The following is a 24,677-nucleotide window of genomic DNA, read 5'->3' as shown; positions in this document are numbered from 1 at the left end:
TGTGTTCGTTTGAATTTCCAATCAATTTTGGATTTGCGAAGATTTTTTTATAGACTAAATGAAAATTTGTAATTAATATATTCATTATTTAATTTTCAATCCTTAAAAAGCAATTAATTTGTTGATTAAAATATTAAAAATGGCTAAAATGTGTACCTGTATAACTTTTCTGTATATATTTTGGATCTTTGTTTCTTATCTTTATGTTAATAAAAATAGTGGACTCCTGTGATAGAGTAATAAAAAGTAGCCTTATTAAAAAGTTATATAAAAAGACTGTTCTCAAGTAATGCGTTCTGTTAATGATACTAATGTTTACTGACAAATTAATTATCTCTTTTGAAAAATGTAATTTTTGTCTTTTTAAAAAATGATAATAAATAATATTCAAAACATTTTAATAAAATAAATATTACACGTTTATTTTTATTATTATGGTTCAATAAACGAATATTATAAATAATAATAAATAATATATTACGCGTCCATATTGTAGCAAATATAGTCTTATAAATATATTACGGTAACATAATATAATCGAGATTGACGTAAACCTAGGCATTATATTATTATAATGATAACTTAATAAATGCATATGATAAATAAAATAAATAATGTATACGTATTATGTTGGAATATTCATTTCCAATTATTAGAATAGTACCTTATACAATATTATATAAATAAATATTAAATTATTATAAATAATGTATAATGCATAAGTTTTTATAAATTAAATAAATATTGAAATTTTCGTTTCTTTAAATTAAGATAAATAAAAGAATATTCGAAATAAAATAAAAATCAATTAAGTCGTTCTATAATTATATAGAGACTATGATAAAATTTAGAATCGCAACAACTATTTAGTAAATAATAAATTAATATCAATATCTTTGTAGCTTTTATACAGTTATGGTAACTTTCTTCTACAATAAGGTAATAAGATAAGATTTTTTTTCACACTGAACATTAGCTTAAGACATTTCATTGGCGGATGACTTGTTTAAAATGATTTAAAATTGGTTTTTTTTTTTTTTTTTTAACATTAGCAATAATAATTGTTCAGCGAAACTGTTTGTTTTATTCATAGAGGGTAGTGTCGACAAGAGGTTCGCGTTGAAATCCTCGACTTCCACAACCGTCTGGGCCTTTGGGCATCCTAACCACGTTGTCTGGAGCTACCAGACTTTGCCTACGGCTTCCCCGTCCAGATGAATCGGATGAATCGATAGACATGCGTCTATCACCCATCGAAGAAGAACTGCTTTTGCGTGACCAATTTTGGTGGAATCCACCAGCTGGCGAGCCACAACAAAAGTCCGATGTTGAATCCTTACGTATCATAAAATCACCAGCGCTGCTACTGCTACTGCTACTGCATCGTCTACCCAAATCATAATGATGATTTTCTTGCGCAGAGTGTCTGCGCATGACCATTGGCTGCGGTTGCTGTTGTTGTGCGTGACCGCAGCTGCAGCAGCAAGACTGTTGTTGCTGTTCCGGGCGATTAGCTAACGAGAACCGACGCATACCGAATGTTTCTGGTATGGATGCGCCGCTACCGGAGCGTGACCGTCCCGAGTAGTAACTATCCGAACTCGAATCCCAACCAGTAGACATACGTCTGTGACTGTAATCGGTTAGTGGCATTTGATGTTGTTGTGTAGCCGGCGGTATGTATGAATCACGACGCGAGTAACCAGATGCGGAACTATCTGTTCCTGAGTCCCGGGACCAACGTCGCTGGGTCCAATTCGGATCGGATCGCATCAATGTGTTAGGCGAAACTTTGCGTTGCATGCGCAACTTGGAACGCAGATCCTCGGCTTCCGAACCGCTTTGGCATGATGACGAATATTCCATATCAAACAAACGATTCATTGGCGATTTCTTGGCTGCTGCGGAGGCCTTCTTTTTGGACGCTGGAGCGTTCAACTCTATCACTGTCATGGTTTGTCCGTCTTTGGCCTTTTCTACGCTCCAGTCTTTGCTGATAGCATTGTGTGCCGATTCGGTACGCACAAACTCGATCAATGCGCTCACGTTGGTGCTAGTTTCCGGGTGCTTGTTGACGAAATGACGGACGTCCGATGGTATAGGGTTACCCGGACGGAGAACTCGAATTAAAGCTATTTCTCCGCAATTTCTGAATAGTTCGGCAACGGACTCGATGGTCACTGGCTTTTCCTCGGGTAAATTTATAGCTACTACGGTACGTGACGGAGTCGTTTGGTCGTAAGAAGGCAATGGTTCCTTGCGACGTAATTTTGTGCCAGATTCGTTTATTTCGAGTTTTTCAGACCGAGATATAGCGTGAGCTACTGCTCTCCAATCTTTTGCTAAATGCTTGACGCGCTTGAACGATGAAATAAGCTTGAGCGAAACGTATCCTTCCTTGTTTCGGCGCACGTGTTTAAGAAGAAAAGCGTCCTTGACAATATTCGAATCTGAAAAGTAAAACTCGACCTGATCAAGAATGCGCTTGGTGGTTTCCTCATCGGGTGGTATAAATGGCTTGTCTTCGTCTCCAGACTTGACTGGCCCTCCTTCGTAAGCAGAATCTGACGAGTCGGTGTGGCCGATGTGGCCACCGTTAGTTGTCGAAGCACTACGCTGTTGGGGACCACCATCGTCCGTACTGGATCCGCTGGAATTGTTAGGCGAAGACATGTTTTGCTTGAGGGACCGCGGGTAAAAGGGAGCCGCGTCGTACGACAGTGATATGTCGCTGTCTATAGACGACACACTGGCCCGTTTCAAGTCTAATGATTTGGCGATTATGTCTATTGCTTTGGTAGGTAACACTTTGTTCTCTTTGGAGATTTCTTTGACGTCGCTAGTCAACGATTCTTTTACTTCTACGGTCTTCTCCGGTAATTTTTCTATTATTTTTTCTGTTACTGGTGCTAATTCAACTGTTGCCATCTTCTTTGATCAATTTTCTATAATATTATAGTGTAAAACCACTTTGGCATAACACGAAACGAATACCAATCTGGAGAACTGAATTGGGGGGAGATTCCTGTTGTGCAACTAGTTCACTGGCACACACACTCGCGAGCCACGCGCGTCTTGTGCTTTATTAACTACAACCCCCCGAACAGCGCACACTACACGGTGGGCGGCACTCGCACACTCACTTGCACACACTTACACACACACATAAAACACGGCTGCGATGTTACGCGGCGGCGGCTGCGGCGGCTTGTGCGATTCGGCGGCGGTTAGTAATTTTACTACCACGGCGTCAGCTGTACGTTATGTATTAAAAAACCAACTAAAACGCTCCCGCGGCATTCACCTGCTTATATAACATGTGCGCGAGTACGTCCAGGGTTATTGGACTGCTGGTGGTTCAATGTCGCCTGGCCCCCACTTACACCGCCGCTTGCGTTAAACAAAACACTTACGTATAATAATAATTGTATAACATAAGAAAAGACCTTTATCACAACACATGGGTTTTGTACGCGCTCGCCTTTTACTCGTATCCGCCGGCGATCGGCTAGGCGGCCGCGTTGTTTACTTCACTTCCGATTCTAGTTCGCACACGCTACTTGTTTTGCAAATCAACGCGTTCACTCGCCTGCGCCGTCGCGTTCTCTTCCTTCTTCCGGACACTGCGGCATTGAGACTATGTAATGTACTGTATGTGTCGTTAACGTGGACCTTGATTGTGAAGGTGGCCGGATCAGTTCTTTTTATTCATTATTATTCCAATGTATATAAATGATACAATCGTCACTGCCAATAATTTATTATGTTGGCTTAAAATCGTAAAAAAAATTATTCGTTAAATGTGTGCAATCTAAAATAAATTTACTTCCGGATTTCCTTGATAAGGTCTTAATCCGATTGTGTATTCGTTTACCCTTCTTATGTTATTGTTCACATCAATAGAACATTATGCTATGAATTTTCTAGAAGAGGTGCTTAAAATAATATATTATTTCATAAACATGGAACTAATTTAAAGGGAATATTGGTAAAGCCGCCCACTCATGGAAATTTAACTACAAAATCTATAATAATTCACGTAGAGAAAAGAATTTTATTTTGAAATATAGATTATCTACTTTCTTTTAATTTTTATTTGCTAAGAGAAATTAAAGCAACGTAATGTGAAATTATACATAATTTCTCAAAACAAAAAATGTTAGTTTTGATATAGTACATCTCAAACTGGATTATAAATAAGATTTTGACAATATCTACTCAAATAATTGTATTATTTACATCAAGGTGGGCGGAATTACCAGTATCTTCCCTTATGAGCTTATTTCATACAGCACCGTTATATGAACTCGGTAGATCGTCTAATTAATAAGCTTTTCTATTTAGGAAGCATTGTACAGATAAGTTATAAACTTAAAACCAAAAGTAAAAAAGCTAAAAAACTACTAAATGGCTCATGTGTTTATAATTTACTAGAGCCTCGCAATTCAAGCGAAGCACTGACGTATTCATGATAACGCAGACTGTTACAATTTATGTTCTATTTCAATAGCCTAAACATTTATAAAACATTTAATACTTATTTTTGTATAACTTCAAGTTACATTATATCAATGTTCCATATTACGTTGCAATAACAAACAAGTAGCATTGTAGTTTTATTTTTGAGTAATATTACAGAACATCAATTTATGCTTATTGCAAATTAATGTTGCATAAGTAAATGAATGTAACATTGATACAATATTAATTTTAAATTCTAGTAAATTTTTGAAAAATATAAATCTATCTGGATTATAATTATACTTTTTCATAATTTAAATCCAAAAGTATCAAGAATATTCTTGAAATATTAGATACCGTCAAATTATTTGAGGTGATAGTTAAATTAGGGGCAGTTAAATATTTTACAGATCTTATCATTTAATTTTTGTGAACAAATATACTGTGTTTCTAAAGAATATTTGTAAAAATTATACTAGTGCTGTAGATGGATACGACTAAAATGAAAATACGCGGAGTGTTCAATAAGTAAGGAAGCAGGTCAATCGTTACAAACAATAAGAACAATAGAAACCCATTTCCTTACTTACTGAACACTCTATATAATAAACTGTCACACATTTAACCACCGCCCAAGTTAGTCTATTTGTTAGGGTGAGATTTCTCTATTCTCACGCCCATTTTAGGAACAGCTCAGGATATGTAAAATGTTATGAAATTTATTTAATAAAATTCATACACCACTTTCAGATGTACTTCTATACAAAATGCATCAAAACTTTTCAAAATTATGAATAAACCTTATATTTTTGCCGTCGTCTAATAACCGAATTGTACGACGAGTCTAAACATTTTGTGGTGTAACAGCACTTTTTAAAATTTAATTTAATTTATAAATGTGTGTTACCATAGAATAATTTATATATATTATATATATATATATATATTTACTGTTTTAGTCTGAAGTATTTTTAATAATAATTAAAGTGAATTTTCTTTAATTTTATAATAACGTTTAGCCAACACAATTCTCATTGTCATAAATCAAAAGTAAATAAAAATACTAGGTGGTGAATTCTAATATAAATATAAGATTAGATTTCTCAAAAAATATTTTAATGTAGATTTCATTATGACATTTTCATGTAACGTTGCTCTTGTATTACTTAGTAATATTCCACTGAAATTTTAAATAGAACATAATTGCAATGCTATTCATAACATGTTTTGCACCCCGAGTCCTTTTATAGTGCAAAATTATAAAAAAAAAAACTGAGGATGCTATGTACTACCTTATATATGCGTAAAGCTACTTTTTTTCATTAACATAAAACAAATATTCATTGCAATAATTTCTTAGCTAGTTTTAAACAAAAACACAACTCTTTCGATGGTAGGCACATATATCGGGATATCAGGGAGTGTTTAGCATCACTAAATTATAAAAGAACGTACGCAATTTTCAACATATATTTATATTATTTGAGACGCTAAATAAGAGGTTATCAAAACATTTTAACTTGTAAGTCAAGTATTTATTATAATTTTTCTCTTCAAAATTTATATTGTATATGTGTCAATAATTGGTTTTTATTTTATTATAGTAGTTAGCGTACACTCAATTGATATAAACTAATATAGAATTAGTTGTTAAACAATCGTCAAATTTTTAAAGGTCTAGAATGGATTTATTCGAAATAGTAAAGTTAAAAATCATGACAATTAGCTCAAAAATACTCGAAAGCGTGACTTTTTTTTTACTTATTCAATAGTTCAACTCTTGGTTCACATATTTCAGGATAATAGTCGCGCTTGCTATCTTAGGTGATCATTCTTAACTCCCCAAATAGTCCTTCGAACTGGATTTACCAAATTGCTACGCTCATGTTATGTATAGTTATAATAAGTTCTATTTTTTGTTTTCGGAATGGGAACAATGGAAACAATGAGAATGGTCACGATACACTCGTTTATATTGTTTATATATTCGACTTACGGGCAAATTATTCGCCCTTGATTGTTTTAATTATATTTTTTTTATTTGGTTTTTAGTAAAAATCTTCGCGTTCGAATGACATAAATAGTATAGATAAAGGATTAGTACATCGATTATGCTTTTATTTTTATATATTGATGTATCCATAAAAATTTAACATATGTAATAGTGCTGAAGAAATGACCATTCAGTTACTCTATATGATGTATATGTGTTTCGTATTATTACTTATATTCATTGTCACAAGCCCTATTTTAACCAACAAAAAAATATTAAACCTCACCTTACTTCACTTTTCAAGGGCGGATATTTTAAAAATGAAGACATGACCATTTAGTGTTAAAAACTCTAAGAACGAACATATATATACATAAATATTCATACATATATTAAGAATATTTTTTCGTATATGCCACAGTACGTCCTTCGATCCGTTCCTCATGTTAATATTATTATCGTATCTTATTATTTTAACGGACAAAAAATGTTTATTTTATATCAACTATAAAATTCAAGGAAGAATTATATATTTTCTGTAACATAATTTTAAATTTTTTAGTAAAAAATTTCATGACCTAAAAATTAGTGTTGTCATACTTTTCGTTTTTCTCTTTTCCACTGTAGTTTTTTGATAACATTTTTTTTTAGCATAATCGTCCTTGTTCTTCTTTAACCTTAAAAATATATCAAAGCCCATTACTACGATGTTCACGTACGTCATAACAAACCTAATTTCCCCTATTCGCTCATGTTACTTTCGATTAGCCTTCATGGCCTTAAATTGTTGTAATAGGAACGTCATATACAACTCATTAATCAATTGAAACTAACTGATCTCAAAAAAAAAATGATCATTAAACATGTTTTATTTTTATGCTAAACTTTGTTAGTATTGTTAGTATGAGCATATTATTCACCTTGAACTGCTAAGGATTGTAACCATTTTATTGTGTTATGTCATAATTTTATTTGACCAAAATTGATCAACACTGAAGATGTTTTGGTATTTTGATATAGATTTCACAATAAGACTGTTTACGCATACTAAGAAATTTGCTCATCTACAAAATCCTTGCCCTTTCACAAGCAAAAATCCTTGACTTCAACGCCGTTGATACAATTATCACTTATCGACAATCGATATAACATTTAAACTTTTTAGCTCCAATTAATTAATATTAACCATTGATTGTTAAGTAATAACAGAGTAAACAGTTAAGCGTTTACGTTCGGTCAATAAAACCAATGCATTCGGATTAAAAAAAAACATCGAACGTTTTATACTCATTATTTCTAATCATAAGATCCTTCACCTCATCAAGCTCTTTACACTAAAATCATCATTAAAATCATCGACAGTAATTACTTTTATTTGTTTTGTTTGCACTAAAACACATTGAATGCGCTGAATTAAACACACAAATAATTGAATGTGATGTGTTTAATAGACGTTTTTAATATTGATAAGTAAGTTTATTATATTAGTCGTCAATTCTTTTTTACTCCACAAACAAATTAAATGATTCAGCTTCATCGTTATATATACCTATACAAGATCAAAGGCTAATGGGTCATTGTCGTGTAATTAAAATTAACAGATTACAGAGCTACTACATTTTATCGAGCATACATAGAATTGTCTATCTTCTAGGATATTCACAGTAGTGTATAAAAGTTATAAGTTAGATAAATGTCTTCCTGCATGTTAGTTTTTATACACGTTCAAGGTAAATGGCGCGAAATCATACTATGTATAATATTATATACATTCATAGTTATGATTTATAACTTAATATAAACAATAGCTTTTTGCACTGAAATTTATTACATATAAAAAGAACAGAGTTTAAATTATAATATAAACACATACAGTTTTTAATAAGTTTATTTAATAAATAAGTAAAAAACAATTCAAGTATAAGAAATTTATCAGATAAAAAAATTATCGAATTTTCAAAGTAAATAATTACATAAAAAAAACAGTTAGAAATTACCATAATGAAAATTGGCCAATTACACCAAAAATAGATTGATATCTGATATCTCACCAGCATAAAACGCATTAATTCGATTGTGCATAAAAAAACTTGGAAATAAACATTGGTAACATTTAGAAGAAAATTTACAATTTTTTCCTTTTATGATCAATTATTCGTACAAGACAGGACAGCAGATTACTATATTTTTTTTAGATCTTGTCTTAAACTTAAAAAGTTTAATTTTGACATATGTATAAAAAACGCAGACGTCATTTTATACATATTAATTTTCATAAATTAACTGCTTGGGTAACCTCGTTCAAATCCTTCTTCTAACTCGGGTTTCTATTAGATTTTTTGTCAAAAGTATATAAAATGATAGGTAACTGTAGTATTAAAAATATAAATTTTGTTAAGGTTCAAGTTTTTTTTCATTGCTATTATAAATATATTTTTAAATTTCTAAAAATGAAAGTTTCAATGTTTAATAACAACAAATTCAACTTGACAAAGTTCGTCTTTTTTCGACTTAAAGATCAGCAAAATAGGCCCAGTAATTAATTTAATAATTTTTATTATTTTCTTTAAAATAACTGTTTCTTCTTAAAAATAACTTTTAAAAATCGTTTTTGATCATATTTACTGTTTATGTTCAGAAAGTAAACGTGCGTTGTTTTTTTTTCTGTAAGTCTTTGATGATGATCGGCTACTACAAATTCTACAAATAAGAAAACAAGCGCAATGTAGTAGTACCCATATGAGATTTTTAGTTCAGATGCAAAATTTTTTTCTTGATAGCAACTACTTGAAGGTGTAAAGTTCAAAATAAAGATTAAAATTAAAGACAATTCCTATAAAAGCCATATTAAGCATAAAGTCAAAAAAATTATTATTATTTATTTACGCAAACCGTCAATAGATTGAAATTTCAAATTAATTACAACAATAATTAAAAAAAAAAAATAATAGTAATAGCTAACAAACAATAATGACTAAAATAACAAGGCAAAGTGTATATAGATATTAACAAAAATAATTGTTCACATTTATTTTAGACTTGTTATTAAACGAAATAATACTTAGCACTTAATGTTATTTTATATAGCATATTATTAAAAAAAAACCTTCATGAAATTTGAGTTTTGTCAACACTTTTTTTTTTTATTATTAAAATAAAGTTTAAAAAACTGGTTTGATATAAATGAATTTGAAAAATATTTGGATAACACTTTATTTTAACGCAATTTTCTCTGTAGCAGTTGTTTTACCTATACTAACAAATCTAGATTTCTTCTAATAAAATAGTAGGTTTACGATTTTATTATCTATATCTGAACAATCAATCTATCAAAAAATAATAGTAATAAATTATATATATCTCATCTATATTATACTTAGATGTAAAAATAATTTCCTTTGAAAAAATTATCAGTTTTACATTCTTCTATTTTCCGAACTTAACATGCTACAGTGGTTGGGGGGCCATCTTTCACATGCTGGGAAGTCAAAGATAGTTCTTGGCTAGGCCATTAATGGACGAGACGGGTATTACAGCCGGCTTACACAAGTAAACAAACATCATAAGAGAAAATCACAAGAAAAATCTCGTTGACATCCTGGAGATCGAACTCGGGACCCTATGCGCCGAAACATACGTTTCTACCCATTAGGCCAGGCCGACCCGTAAAAAATAATTATCATTTAAAAAGTAAATATAGTAATTTAACTCTATGCGTCAATTTATATTTAATTTAAAATTTATAATTACATATTTACAAGGCTAGACTAGTTACTTAAAAAAAAATAATTTTAAATTACTGAGTTTTATTAGTGAACTCGGTTAAGTTACCAGTTATTTTAAAAATAATAATAACTTTTTAATTTAAGTTAAATTGTAGAGTAGAACTTTTTTCTGTTCAATGAAATGTATTTTTTTTGGAAATTCCAACTAACCAACATAAAAACTGGAAGGAAATCTATTTTTTAACATTTTATAGTATTAATAAAAACACCACATAATAGTGTTATTGTTGTTCAAAAATAGACAGTTATAATAAGTCCAATACCTCCCCGGAATATAATATAAATAAAAATTATTATTAACTTGTAGCTAATATTTTTTTTTAATTTTTGGAAAAATATTGATTTGATTTTACAATTTTAAATAATCTATCAACTCACAATTACAGTACATTAACTGAACTTATTAAAAAAAATTAAGATTACTTATTAAATTTAAACTACTTGACAAAGGGCCAACGTCTTTTAAGTAACCACTTAGGTTAGAGTACAAATAAAACTTATCAAGTTAAAAAGTTAAACTAACTGAACTTATAAATTTTAACTAGTTACTGCCTAACCTTGTATTTTTCAATTAATTTAGTGTTATAGTGTAATTGTCAAGTATACAATTTCTTGATTTGTGTGCCTCTTTTCAATTATTTTATTTGTAAAACAAGTAATGTTGTGATCAGTTATTCAGTCCTTGTTACTTAGTAATTTCCGTGTTAGTTAATCGGACTAACAACTAAGCATAATATGTAAACTAAATTTAAAACTCCTATCTACCTTTAAAACGACCTATTGCAAGGACATAAACCTACAACGACCTTAAACCATCAGAATATAAAAAACAATAACTCCCATCGCATTTAGTAAAATTTAAATACAAAATTAATTAGAGAAAAAAAAATTAGTTAATGAAAGGAAATAATTATTTTTTATAGGTTTTTATGATCGTTGGGTAAGCTGTACTCAATATTTTTTTACTGTAGCGATCAAGATAGGTATCAAAGTTTTTACAGAAATAATGTCTTCTGAGCTTTAAGGTATTTAAGTACTTAGTAAACTCATGTATAAATGATAACTAGAATTCTTGTAGAAAGATGATTTATAATTACTCCATTATCCCGGGTTCGTGAATTTTGACTAAATTTCACAAAACCACGAACTTGAATATTTAAATATAGGGAAATAATAAAATATTTAACTAAAGTGTTGTTAATATTTACTTGCTTAATTGGCTTATACTTAACTTAATAGTTCCGTCGGACTACTAAATAATTAAAAGCACAAGCAAATTAATTCTAAGTAAATAACATTAATATGTTTAACACATACAATGAAGATGTGCGGAATGTATCAACTTAAGATCTTACTTTTTTCACAGTGTAAAATGGTAATATCACGTAAATTTCCCCGGCAATGGAAATTTAGATAACACAATGTTTAACGAATAAATAGGATTTGAATTTTACTACATTGACTGTTCCATTTTTTGTATTATATGTATTAAACTTATTCCTGACTATTAATAAAATAAATATAAAATGATTTAAAAACGCGGGTTACAACAACTTATAGTAGTTAGTTACTAGGAACACCACCCAAAAATATAATTACGATCCAAAAATTCTTGATAATCCTCTCGAAGAAGATCTTAATTAATTTTATTTTTTGCGTATAAAATATTTTCATCTGCTTCATCTTTTAATATATTATGAACATAAGTATCAGACACTGACGTAAAATATTGTGTTTTATCAGTTTTTTTCCATCCCTGTTAAAGTCTTTTGAACAATAATATTTCTGATTCGGTTGAAAGATATAATTTAACTTCTGAAAAAAATCTTGTAAAACAAGTTCAAAAATATGGTGTCGATATGCTAAGAATAATATTTTTTTAAAGACTTTCAAAACGTTGCTCCAACAAGTCACATGCCTCATTATACATGCCCGTAGTATCAAACGTAAAAGCACATACTTTTTCTAATAATGGCCATTTGAGCAAAGCTTTAAAGACAGCTGATGATACTTCTAAACCTGCCCCTACAGGTATATAATAGATTCCAAGAAGAGGGCAATTTACTTCCACTAATTTGATAGTTCATAGGTCCTACTAGATAAACTTGGTTTCATGGCATATTTAAACAAGTAAAATAAAAAAAGCTATTCACTAATTATTATTTAAACAAGACTACAAATATATTACAATAACTGTAAACAATTTTATGCTAAATTTGGAAATTTATTATTATTCTTAAAGTATAATTGATATAAAGGGTTTTTCAATAGGGACGCTACAAAAGTTTTTTTAAATAAATCAAAAACGGTTTTGGATATCAATGAAATTCTTTATTCATGTGAAAGTACATTCGATGCCATTATGTATGGAACTCGATTTCTTTTGCATGGCCACCACGGGCACGCTTGCAGAAGTCCAGACGCTAAACCCAAGTTTCGACGGTTTTCAAGAATAGATCGGCCGATACTGCGGCAATCTCACGTTCGATATTCGTACGAAGTTTATCAATCGTCGCTGGCTTGTTGGCATAGACCATAGACTTGACGTAGCCCCACAGGAAATAGTCTAACGGCGTCAAATCGCACGACCGAGGCGGCCAATTGACTGGGCCATTTCGTGAGATAACACGTTCACCAAACTTGGTTTTCAATAAATCGATTGTGACATTCGCTGTGTGGCTTGTGGCGCCGTCCTGTTGAAACCACATATTGTCCAAGTCCATATCATCCAATTCGGGCCAAAAATATTCGGTTATCATTGAGCGGTAGCGATTCCCATTCACAGTAACGTGCCGGTCTTGATCATCACGGAAGAAGTACGGCCCAATGACGCCGCCGGCCCATAAACCACACCAAACCGTAATTTTTTAGGGATGCAATGGTGACTCATGGAGTACGTGTGGATTGCTGCCTGACCAATAACGCATATTTTGCTTATTGACGAAGCCATTCAGCCAGAAATGAGCCTCATCGCTGAAGATGATTTTTCGATGAAAATCCGGATCATTTTCAAGTTGTTGCTCAGCCCAATTCACGAACATACGACGCTTCTGGTGGTCAAGCGGCTTCAGTTCTTGCGTCAATTTGATCTTGTAAGGATGTAGGCCAAGATCTTTTCGCAAAATTCGCCACAACGACGTCACAGATACGCCCAACTCTTGAGAACGACGTGTGAGAGACTGATTTGGGTCTTCCTCAATTGATGCGCTAGCGGCAGCAATATTCTCGACACTACGGGCACTTCTTTGTCTCACTGGCACGGGAACATTTTGTACTGTGCCTGTGGATTCAAATTTTTCCACTAGACGCTCAATTGTTGATCTGGCAGGACGATTATGACGACCATAAATTGCACGTAGCGCTCTTAAAGTTGAGGCCACTGACTCCGAATTTCGGTAGTAAATTTTAATAATTTCGACTCGTTGTTGGATCGTATATCTTTCCATGATGAAATGGCAAACCTTACTGAAGAGAAATGTCAAGAGAGCGGGAAAAAATATAGCGTCGTTTGTTGTCCCTATCGGTTTACTTTTGTAGCGTCCCTATTGAAAAACCCTTTACGAACATTTTTGTAAACATATTTTTTATAAGCAATAATAAGTTCTATAATTAAGGTTCTAGATATTTTAATGTTAAGTGTAATACTTGTCGAGTTAAATTCAAAACATAAAAACTATCCTCTATTGTCATTCTTTAACCCTGAAACGGCACCAGAAGTAAAACCTTCCAAATTTTGCCTACATTACTTTCTCATGCGGCTGAACTAATCTAGAGGGCACTGTATAATAAATATGTTAAAAAAATATCTACCAATATGAATAAGGACCATCCTAATAACTTCAGTTACACATTCCTACTCAAAATTAAATAAATACATACATTTTTTTGGAGGATTGTTAAAATGTTATATATTTATGTTTAATTTAAAACACTTTCGACACCGACCGAAGTAGCTATGAAAATCAGCAAATGCAAGTTAAATCGGCGTAGAATCATAATAATTTTCATTTGATGCTAAATCGAAGAAGAACTTGATGGTCCTACAATTACGGTTACAAGTCTGATTATTTGTTCATGGAAATTATTCTCTGAGGCACAAATAGTTTTATTAGCAAATTATAAACTTTTGAGTATACCATTATTGGGTGAAAGGTATCAAATTATACTTTGATGTTATGCAATTTAGCATTATTATTCATAGTTGAATATGAATAATATTACAATAAAATATTTAAGTTTTTATGACTAAATAATTCCACAACAGTATGCCCTCGAAAATATATAAAACCAAAAAAAAATGTATAAATGTATACTTTTTTTGCATAGAATTTTATTATATTTATTATAACAATTATACATTACATCGGCCCAATTATGGTAAAAACTAGTGTTTATCGTCTGCTACTCGATGCACTTGACCTATTTAGTGATAACATACGTTCGTATTACACGCGTATACACCACAACATCATGTGTAACGTGAAATGGCTACACTCACCGAATAGGAAAAATTAAATAATAATTAATTATCCTCCTGTTAAACATATGTTGTCACGTTCAATAATATACGTAATTTGCTAATTATTTAACAATTGATTAAGTTTTGTGTTGCAAAACAAACCTAAACCGTTTAAGTTATATTTTAACAATAGTAAAGTGAGGTACAAGTCTAAAATCGCTAAATTCTATTAATATCTAAATTACAAAAGTATTGATATTAACGAAAATAAACTTCATAAACTCTGTTAACACTATTGGGAGTCCTTGACCTTAAAGGCCAGGGAACATTGAACGTAATGTACAAATATTTAATTAGATAACTGCTTTTCAATTTATTTTAAAGATCGTTATAATTATATCATGTTGTTTAATGTGAGAAAGCTCGATGAAATGAGTCATCACCACTAACGAATCATTCGTATTTATTCCCTATTGATCTACAAGTCTTATATTTTATGACCTATAAAAATTATATATTGAGTTTTAATTATAGTATCAGCAAACTTTGAAGCCTCGTAAAAATGTCATGTTGTAATTTTATTATTATTAATTTACGTTATATTTTAAATAACTAGATAACATTTTTAATTTGTAAAAATTAAGGATGTCATAACATATAAATTACTTTCAAGTGTATTTTTTTTATGGTAAGCTATCAAGAAAAGTCAGCACGCGATAGGTTTAAGTAGTCATCGTTTGCTAGTAGTGGTTGTAAATTGTTACCAACACCAGTAAGACCCAAATATCCTAATATATATTCCAATGTTTTCGACGATTTCAAATGAAAATTACCCAACCATACATCTATAATTTTTAAGATCTTACTAACTAGGAATAAAATAAATGACCATAAATAAAAAAATTAAACAATTCTTTTTCTGAATATTTTTTGTGATATTAGACATGAGCTCTATAGTACTTGGAACAGATTCACAAATTCATTTAGAATTATATTAAATTTATTTTATTTTTTCGAAATAATTTTATGTTCTTAAAAGAAAATAGAGCTATCGATAGAAGTCACAAAGGTTGTACTCTTGTACCAGGTTTAAATGTACACTAGTACATCTGTACAGAAATTAACGTGAGAGTCAAATAAACTTTTTTTTATATTACATAAAAATTAATGCTTTAATTTGCCCTGAATATTAAAAAACCTAGAGAATCAGCTTTTAAAAGGATTTAATGATGGAAGGGTATATTAGCTATCTAATGGTAAAATAATTAATCAAAATATTAAACTCCTTGGTCTCTATTAGCCAATAAAATATTAGTGAAATCGCAAGAAAAACAAATCATATAAATATTTAACGTCCCTAATATATGAGATTTACAAATATATATTAATTACTAGATTTCTAAACTTTTGCGGCAAAATAAATAGTATGTTAACGATAAAAAATTTAAAAACTACATAGTATACACACAAAAAAATGTAGACACACAACTGAGTCTTTTCTTCTTCCTCACCTTAATCCCAACTCCTGACTTCTCACCAAACTGAGTAATAATAATTTATGTTTACAATATCTAATAGATAGATATTAGCATTGATAACATAGCCTTTTGTATTGTAAAGGCGGCGGCGTATTTATATACAGGCAATACAGGCAAAAGCCTACAGCAGCATATTTTAAGGGGCGCAAATATTGAAGGCCAACATATTTATAAAAAGCTAGTTATTTTTGCTATCGTAGTTATGACATATTGACTCGCTAATAATTATAATAATCGTTTTCATTTATTGTGTATTTATGATATGTATATTAATAGCTACAAGCATTTATTAATGAAGATAGATTTGCTTGAAAAATATTTTTAAATACTTAATTTTTTTTTTTTGAAAAAGAATTAGTAGTGTTATGGCAAAAATATATAAAAATAAACCCTTTACGTCATAATGTAATGAAGGGCGGCAAATTTTTTAATTCCTGTTGGTGGAAAATATGTGAATACGCCCTTGTGTAAAGGTAAAGTCAAAACAAAAGTTAAAAATACTACAGTCAATTTAAATAATTTAAACAAAAAAACTATATAAGAACGATTTCTTTTAATTGAAGACTTTGGTGGAATTACCAGATATATACAGTAGACATTTTATACAGTTAAACATTCCAGAAAACACAAAAAAAAAAATGTATTGAGATTCAAATAAAAAAAAAACCCAGCACAGGGGGGTCGCGGCACAGTGGTGACGTGGCATAGTTGGATCAAGTATAATGATATCTGACAGTGATTAAAATCACTATCAAAAAAAAACGCTTCGATGCAAATCTTTAGATAGTGTTTAATTTTAAAAAATTGGTGGATTATTCCAAAAGCTTCATAAACTGCTAGTTCCTTATTAATATCCTGATTAAGACAAAGTATGTAGAATAAAAAAGAGATTATTAGAAAATAGTATTTCCCATAAAAAAATTATATTGATCAATACACTTTTCAATAAGTTATAGCATTATAATGTTAAAAATGTAAAAAATAAAATTGAGAATTTTCACACAATAATAGCATTTGGTAGCCATTTTCACCTTGAAGATAAAATAAAGTCCGAAATTTTTTTTTTCCATGATAAAGTATATTACATTAGCTTTAATTTAAGATATATATAAAAGTGTCAGACTTTCCGGAACACTTTCAAAATTTAAGTTGAAAAAGTCAATTTTTTGTGAAAAAGTTGTCATTTTGAATCCCCCCCTGTAGGCAGGTAAAAAGTCAGATTTATAAAAAAAATATACCAAATGATAGGTAAAGACATCATGCATCTACAAAAAAAAGAATTATATTGATCCATACATCTTTCGAGAAGTTATAGCATTATAAAGTTAAAAATATAAAAAAGAATTTTTTTACAAAAATCGTATTTTTTTTATTAAGTTTAATGTCTGTTTTCACCATGAAGATAAAATAAAGTCCGAAATTTTTTTTTACCATTATAAAGTATATTACATTAGCTTTAATTTAAGATATATATAAAAGTGTCAGACCTTCCGGAACACTTTCAAAAGTTACGTTGAAAAAGTTCTACTTTCTATATGCATTTTTATGTTTTGAATCCCCCCTGTATTTAGGGAAATGGTCCGATTTAAAAAAACAGTATGTCGAATGAAAGATCTATATAAATACTACTTCTCATAAAAAAATTGTAATGATTCATACATTTTTCAAAAAGTTATAGCATAATAAAGTTAAAAATGGAAAATACAAAATCGAAAATTTTCACACAAAAATAGCATTCGGTAGCCATTTTCACCATGAAGATAAGATAAAGTCCGAAATTTTTTTTTTTCATGATAAAGCATATTACATTAGCTTTAATTTAAGATATATATAAAAGTGTCAGACCTTCCGGAACATTTTCAAAATTTAAGTTAAAAAAATTAATTTTTTGTGAAAAAGTTGTCATTTTAAATCCCCCCTTGTGGGCAGGTTAAGGGTTAAATTTATGAAAAAAATATACCAAATGAAAGGTAATGATATTATGCATCTATATAAAAAAGAATTATATTGATATGTTCATTTTTGAAAAAGTTATGGCACTTTTAAGTAAAAAAAATTGAAAAAATTTCGAAAATTAGCGATTTTTAAATTTGTAATTTTTTTGGAGGTTTCCCCCTTTTACGGGGAACGAGGGAATTTTTTTCAATTTTTAAGGGTAATGTCTTCGACTAGATACGATTTGTGATCTTTTGACGTATCGTTGAAAGAAATCCGTTCGGTGAGAGCTGAGAAAAAGTGGTAACAGACACAAAAAAAAAAAAAAAAACACATCTTAGTAAAACCAATACCTTCTCAGCTTCGATGCGAAGCTGAGAATATATTAATTTTATCATAATGTGTTTATTTTGTTATTTTAGCTTCGATGCAAAGCTGAGAAGGTATTCATTTTATTTTATTTTTTTTAGAAGTTATAACTTTTAAAATATATAGTGGAGGTAAAGTTTAGGTTATGTTATTTTTATCATTACTTTTCTGTGCTCTTCCTCCACTCTATATTTAAAAATGTTAATAATTTCTGAAGTACTATTTCTAAAATTGTCATCAACAAGTCATATTCTTAATTAAATCATTTTTGATTTTATTAACTAGTTAAATATGTATGTTGTCATTTAAAACATAAATTTAACACTCTTATAAGCTATAAGGGATGAATTAAAAATATATCTTTAATAAATTATAAATCAAGAAATTTATGAAAATAAAATACCAAAAATAATTTTTTATTGTAACTATTATTTTAATAGATCGAGTGGCTAGTATAAAAAAATCACTTTTTATACTAAAATGGAAAGACAAAGGCTTTGCAAGTAAGTTATGAAAATATACATTATTTATTATAAAAACAATTTTAATCATATCACTTTACACATTATATGGCCAATAATCAATCATGTAAAGAGGTTTATAAGTTGATTGATTTTGAAGGGAGTCATTTGTATCGATATTACTTTTGTCAGGATTATCTTTTAGATTCTCTAAGTTAAATTTTGTAATATCATCTTCCACAGCATCTACATCTTTATAATATTCAATTTTAAATTTATGACTATTATTCACACTAGCATTGTATATTTCAGAATGTGCTTGAGTATTACAAATACGATCTAAAATAAATAAAATAAGGATTCAAAAATTGCTTTGGTATTCAAAATGAGAAAGTTTTCTAAATATAATTTTAATTTGTCATTGAATTTTTAGCTTCGATGCGAAGCTGAGAAGGTATTGGTTTTACTAAGATGTGTTTTTTTTTTTTTTTTTGTGTCTGTTACCACTTTTTCTCAGCTCTCACCGAACCGATTTCTTTCAACGATACGTCAAAAGATCACAAATCGTATCTAGTCGAAGACATTACCCTTAAAAATTGAAAAAAATTCCCTCGTTCCCCGTAAATGGGGGAAATATCCAAAAAAATTACAAATTTAAAAATCGCTAATTTTCGAAATTTTTTCACTTTTTTTTCTTAAAACTTCCATAACTTTTTGAAAAATCAACAAATCAACATAATTTTTTTTTATACTAAAACCTTAGATATTTACCTTTCATTTGATATCATTTTTTTGAAAATCTATCACTTAACCTGCTCATTGGGGGGGATTTAAAATGGCAACTTTTTTACAAAAATTAATTTTTTCAACTTAATTTTTGAAAATGTTCCGGAAAGACTGCGTCCTTTAAACATATATCAAATTAAAGCTTATTTTATGTACTACAAAATGAAAAAAAAAAATTTGTCCCGACACTTTTTTTTCTACATTTAAACGGCTGCCGTAGTTAAAAAAACACTATTTTTGTGTTAAAATTTTCGATTTTCGATTTTAAATTTTCAACTTAAAAATGCTATAACTTTTTGAAAAATGTATATATCAGCACAAATTTTTTTTTTCTAAATACATTATAAGTACATCTTTCATTTGACATACTTTTTATTAAAATTGGACAATTTCCCCTTATATAGGGGGCGTTCAAAACTTAAAATATTGTAAAAAACATAGATCTTTTTCAACTGAACTTTTGAAAATGTTCCGGAAATACTGCGTCCTTTAAACATATATCAAATCAAAGGTTATGTTATATACTATCAAATGAAAAAAAAAAATTTGTCCCGACATCTTATCTTCTATGTGCAAATGGCTGTCGAAAATTTAAAAAAAAATGTAATGTTTGCGATAAAAATTACATTTTATCGGGATGTTTTTTGTACTTAAAACTGCCATAACTTTTTCAAAAATGAACAAATAAAAATAATATTTTTTTGTATTGAAACCTTAGATATTTCCCTTTCATTTGATATAATTTTTTTTGAAAATCTAACACTTATTCTGCTCACTGGGAGGATTTAAAATAGTAACTTTTTTACAAAAAATAACTTTTTCAACTTAATTTTTGAAAATGTTCCGGAAATACTGCGTCCTTTAAACATATATAAAATTAAAGCTTATTTTATGTACTACAAAATGAAAAAAAAAAATTTGTCCCGACGATCTATCTTCTATACGCAAATGGCTACCATATTGAAAAATATACTATTTTTGTATGATAATTATGGGTTTTGTATTTTATTTTAATAGAAGTTGATGTTGCTTTTGCAATTATCCATCAATTTTTTAAAATTAAACACTATCTACAGATTTGCATCGAAGCGTTTCTTATGATAGTGATTTTAATCACTGTCAGATTAAATCTATACTGGACCCTACTATGCAATGTCTCCACTATGCCGTAACCTCACTGTGCTACCGTTTTTGTTAAGATTATAATGCTATAACTTTTTGAAAGATGTATGGATCAATATAATTTTTTTTTTTATAGATGCATGATGTCTTAACCTATCATTTGGTATATATTTTTTTTATATCTGACCCTTTACCTGCCCACAGGGAGGGATTTAAAATGACAACTTTTTCACAAAAAATTTACTTTTTCAACTTAAATTTTGAAAGTGTTCCGGAAAGTCTGACACTTTTATCTATTATATATATCTTAAATTAAAGCTAATGTAATTTACTTTATTATGCGAAAAAAAAATTTCGGACTTTATTTTATCTTCATGGTGAAAATGGCTACCGAATGCTATTATTGTGTGAAAATTCTCGATTTTATGTTTTACATTTTTAACTTTATAATGCTATGACATATTGAAAAGTGTATGGATCAACATTATTTTTTTATGAGAAATAATATTTTTTAATAATCCCTTTTTCATTCGACATACTTTATCTTAATTAGGATATTAATAATGAACTAGCAGATCATGTAGCTTTTGGAATAATCCACCCAATTTTTTAAAATTAAACACTATCTAAAGATTTGCATCGAAGCGTTATTTTTTGATAGTGATTTTAATCACTGTCAGATATCATCTATGCCACGACGCCACTGTGCCACCACCTCACTGTGCTGGGTTTTTGTATTTAAGTTGAAAATTTAAAATCGAAAATTGAAAATTTTAACACAAAAATAGTGTTTTTTTAACTACGGCAGCCGTTTAAATATCGAAGAAAAAGTGTCGGGACAAATTTTTTTTTTTCATTTAATAGTACATAAAACAAGCTCTGATTTGATATATGTTTAAAGGACGCAGTATTTCCTGAACATTTTCAAAAATTAAGTTGAAAAAGTTAGTTTTTTGTAAAAAAGTTGCTATTTTAAATCCCCCCTAATGAACTAGTTAAGTGATAGATTTCCAAAAAAATGATATCAAATGAAAGGTAAATATCTAAGGTTTTAGTATAAAAAAAAAATTATGTAGATTTGTTGATTTTTCTAAAACTTATGGAAGTTTTAAGAAAAAAATGTGAAAAAATTTCGAAAATTAGCGATTTGTAGTTTTTTTGGATATTTCCCCCATTTGCGGGGAACGAGGGATTTTTTTTCGATTTTTAAGGGTAATGTCTTCAACTAGATACGATTTGTGATCATTTGACGTATTTTTGAAAGAAATCAGTCCAGTGAGTGCTGATAAAAAGTGGCAACAGACATAAAAAAAAAAAACACATCATAGTAAAATTAATACCTTCTCCGCTTCGCATCGAAACTAAAAAATTAGTAATGGGCATTTTCAAATATTTTAAACTATTCGAATTGTGGTTATACCACCGAATATTTTATTTTTAGCATAAACTATCAAATATTTTAAAAACTATTCGAATAGACTATCAAATATTTTAAAAACTATTCGAATAGACTATCAAATATTTTAAAAACTATTCGAATAGTTTTTGAATGACTATCAAATAGTTCGATAGTTACTATTCGATATTTCCCATCACTAATTAAAACTCATATATTTAGTAAAAATCGTAATATGATCGAGCTATCTCAGCTATAGGAATAAAACGATCGGAAAACCAAAAATAAAATTATACAGGAATAGTGTTGTGGGCGAGGGGTGAGCGGGGTGGGGCGAATGTGTTTCGACAGTCTAAACTCAAGGCCATAAACGACGGGACACGTGAAGAATAATGATATGTGGCATGTGGAGAGTTACAAACATACATACATACAAACATACATATATACAGGTGAAACTAATATAAGCGTGCTAAAAATAGAAATTATAAAATATGTAATTTGTGCCTTATTTTGAAAACTATCCCATTGTCATACGAAAGGCATTGTGATTTTCGTTCAAAATTATAAAAAATATGAGTCCATAAAAAAAATTATTGGCAAAATTTTTATAAAATATTTTGCACAATTTGAAGCATAAAATTGTTATTTTCACTTAGCAAGCCTCTTTATTTCAATTATCTTATTGTTGAATTATTATTATGTACTTCGTATAATATGGCCGACGACGACACAGGGACTCGGCTATGTTTTTCTAAATATAAAGTAGATTATATTGTGCATATATAATATAAAGTATTGAAAAAGAACATTTTTACTTACTTAAAACTTTATAATCAAAAAATGTATTATAATCTGAAACATTGAAAGACCGAATCCTAAAATTTCTTATAATAATATTAAAATAGGTACTCCATTTTTTCAAATCGTTCATATAGATATCAACATTTTGCATGATTTGTTTAAATTGATTTTTAATGTCATCAGCATTATTTTCAGTAATACTTTTATTGGTAAGAAATATATCACATGTAAAGTATAATTTGTTTTTGATAAAGAAATTTGAAAGTGATTTAATTAATGTATTATTATTTTTATTATCACTTTCAGTCAACTTTTGGTTATTAATGTAATTTTTTAAGGCTATGTTAAATCCATTTAAGACTTTTTTTTTCAGAAATATATGTTTATTATTGATTAGGTATAAAGAAATGAATTCTATTACATGTTTTCTTATTGTTTTACCCATGACAATAAGATTCGGTTTTAACCACAATGCTACACTATCTGACTTCTCTGAAGATGCAACTTGAATTAAGGTTAAAAAGTTACGAATAACAATAGCTATTGGACGAAACGTAGCCATAATTACCATTTTTATGTATGATAACACATCATTAGAATTAAAATTATATTTCATATATTCAAAAACGTCTTGTATAGTTAAACGAGTACTGTCAGAGCATTTAACGTTAAGTGGAGTAAATCGAAGTAAATTTAATTCTATGTGTTGACTATTATCTATTTTTATACTATTATTTTTGTCTCTGAGAATTTGTCGGGTCATTAAATGGTAAAACAAAATATTTTTCGGGTGAAAATTTTCGTATGAATTCCTTTCTACTGATGTACTTAACATCGATAGTATTCTATTTTTGAGATAATTATTTATGTTTACTAGATTACTAGTAGTATACTCGTTTTTACCGATTGGAGGATGATTGCAACTAACCATATTATAATTAAACTGTATTTCCTTACAATGACTATTTATGTAAATATTTAGTTCTTCTTTAATTACGAAATGAATAATCTTATAGCCTTTTAATAAATTTTTAGCATCATTTTTTTCACCATTTCCATTTTGAGTAATCATATTTAAAGTACCAGAAACATTATTTAAGTACATATTTATAGCGATCAAATTAAAAGGAAATATATCTGCACTATTGTACATTAAGTCATCCAAAAATATCATGATTACTTCACTGTGTGTTTGAAGTGCCTTACCATAGTTCATAAGATTTTCGATTGTGATATAATCTTTATTTTTTTCGAATTCAAACAAAAATCTTTCATTATGATTAAAAAAATTTAAAAAATAACGAGAATGGGAACACTGTAAATATCTTAGATAATAACTTAAGCTTACTTTTAAGGATATTATTAATATAAAAATTAAAGAAATTTTCATTTTGTCACCTCTTTATGTAAAGTTGAATCCCTAATGGTTTTAACTTGAAAAAAATTGCGATAATAGTTGTAAAAACAATATTGCGTATTATTTTTATAAATTTTCTTATATATTTATTTAAGTATACGTTTATTATATAAAATATGTATTTAATTGTTCAACTGTCGGAATTATTAGA

The 24,677-nt window shown here is 29.1% G+C and overlaps 3 protein-coding genes across 3 annotated transcripts; all 3 read right to left on the bottom strand.

Annotated features, from left to right (window-relative positions):
* Positions 1-1,002: 1,002 nt before the first annotated feature.
* LOC126896277 (uncharacterized) lies at positions 1,003-3,295 on the bottom strand. Its single transcript, XM_050668928.1, has one exon. It carries the CDS (start codon positions 2,926-2,928, stop codon positions 1,084-1,086), a length of 1,845 nt encoding a protein of 614 aa, XP_050524885.1. The 5' UTR covers positions 2,929-3,295; the 3' UTR covers positions 1,003-1,083.
* A 9,811-nt stretch (positions 3,296-13,106) lies between these two features.
* LOC126899769 (uncharacterized) lies at positions 13,107-13,685 on the bottom strand. The gene has a single exon (XM_050674996.1). It carries the CDS (start codon positions 13,683-13,685, stop codon positions 13,107-13,109), a length of 579 nt encoding a protein of 192 aa, XP_050530953.1.
* A 5,327-nt stretch (positions 13,686-19,012) lies between these two features.
* LOC126896355 (MATH and LRR domain-containing protein PFE0570w-like) lies at positions 19,013-24,414 on the bottom strand. The gene is made up of 2 exons (XM_050669057.1): positions 23,128-24,414; positions 19,013-19,340 (listed from the first exon to the last, which is right to left on the bottom strand). The coding sequence occupies exons 1-2, from the start codon at positions 24,323-24,325 to the stop codon at positions 19,099-19,101; spliced, it is 1,440 nt and encodes a 479-aa protein (XP_050525014.1). The 5' UTR covers positions 24,326-24,414; the 3' UTR covers positions 19,013-19,098.
* Between the last annotated feature and the right edge of the window lie 263 nt (positions 24,415-24,677).

This window comes from Daktulosphaira vitifoliae, unplaced genomic scaffold (genome assembly GCF_025091365.1).
Source record: "Daktulosphaira vitifoliae isolate Bord-2020 unplaced genomic scaffold, ASM2509136v1 Scaffold_1, whole genome shotgun sequence".
Lineage (NCBI taxonomy): Eukaryota > Metazoa > Arthropoda > Insecta > Hemiptera > Phylloxeridae > Daktulosphaira > Daktulosphaira vitifoliae.
This window is presented reverse-complemented; position numbering and strand designations above follow the sequence as displayed.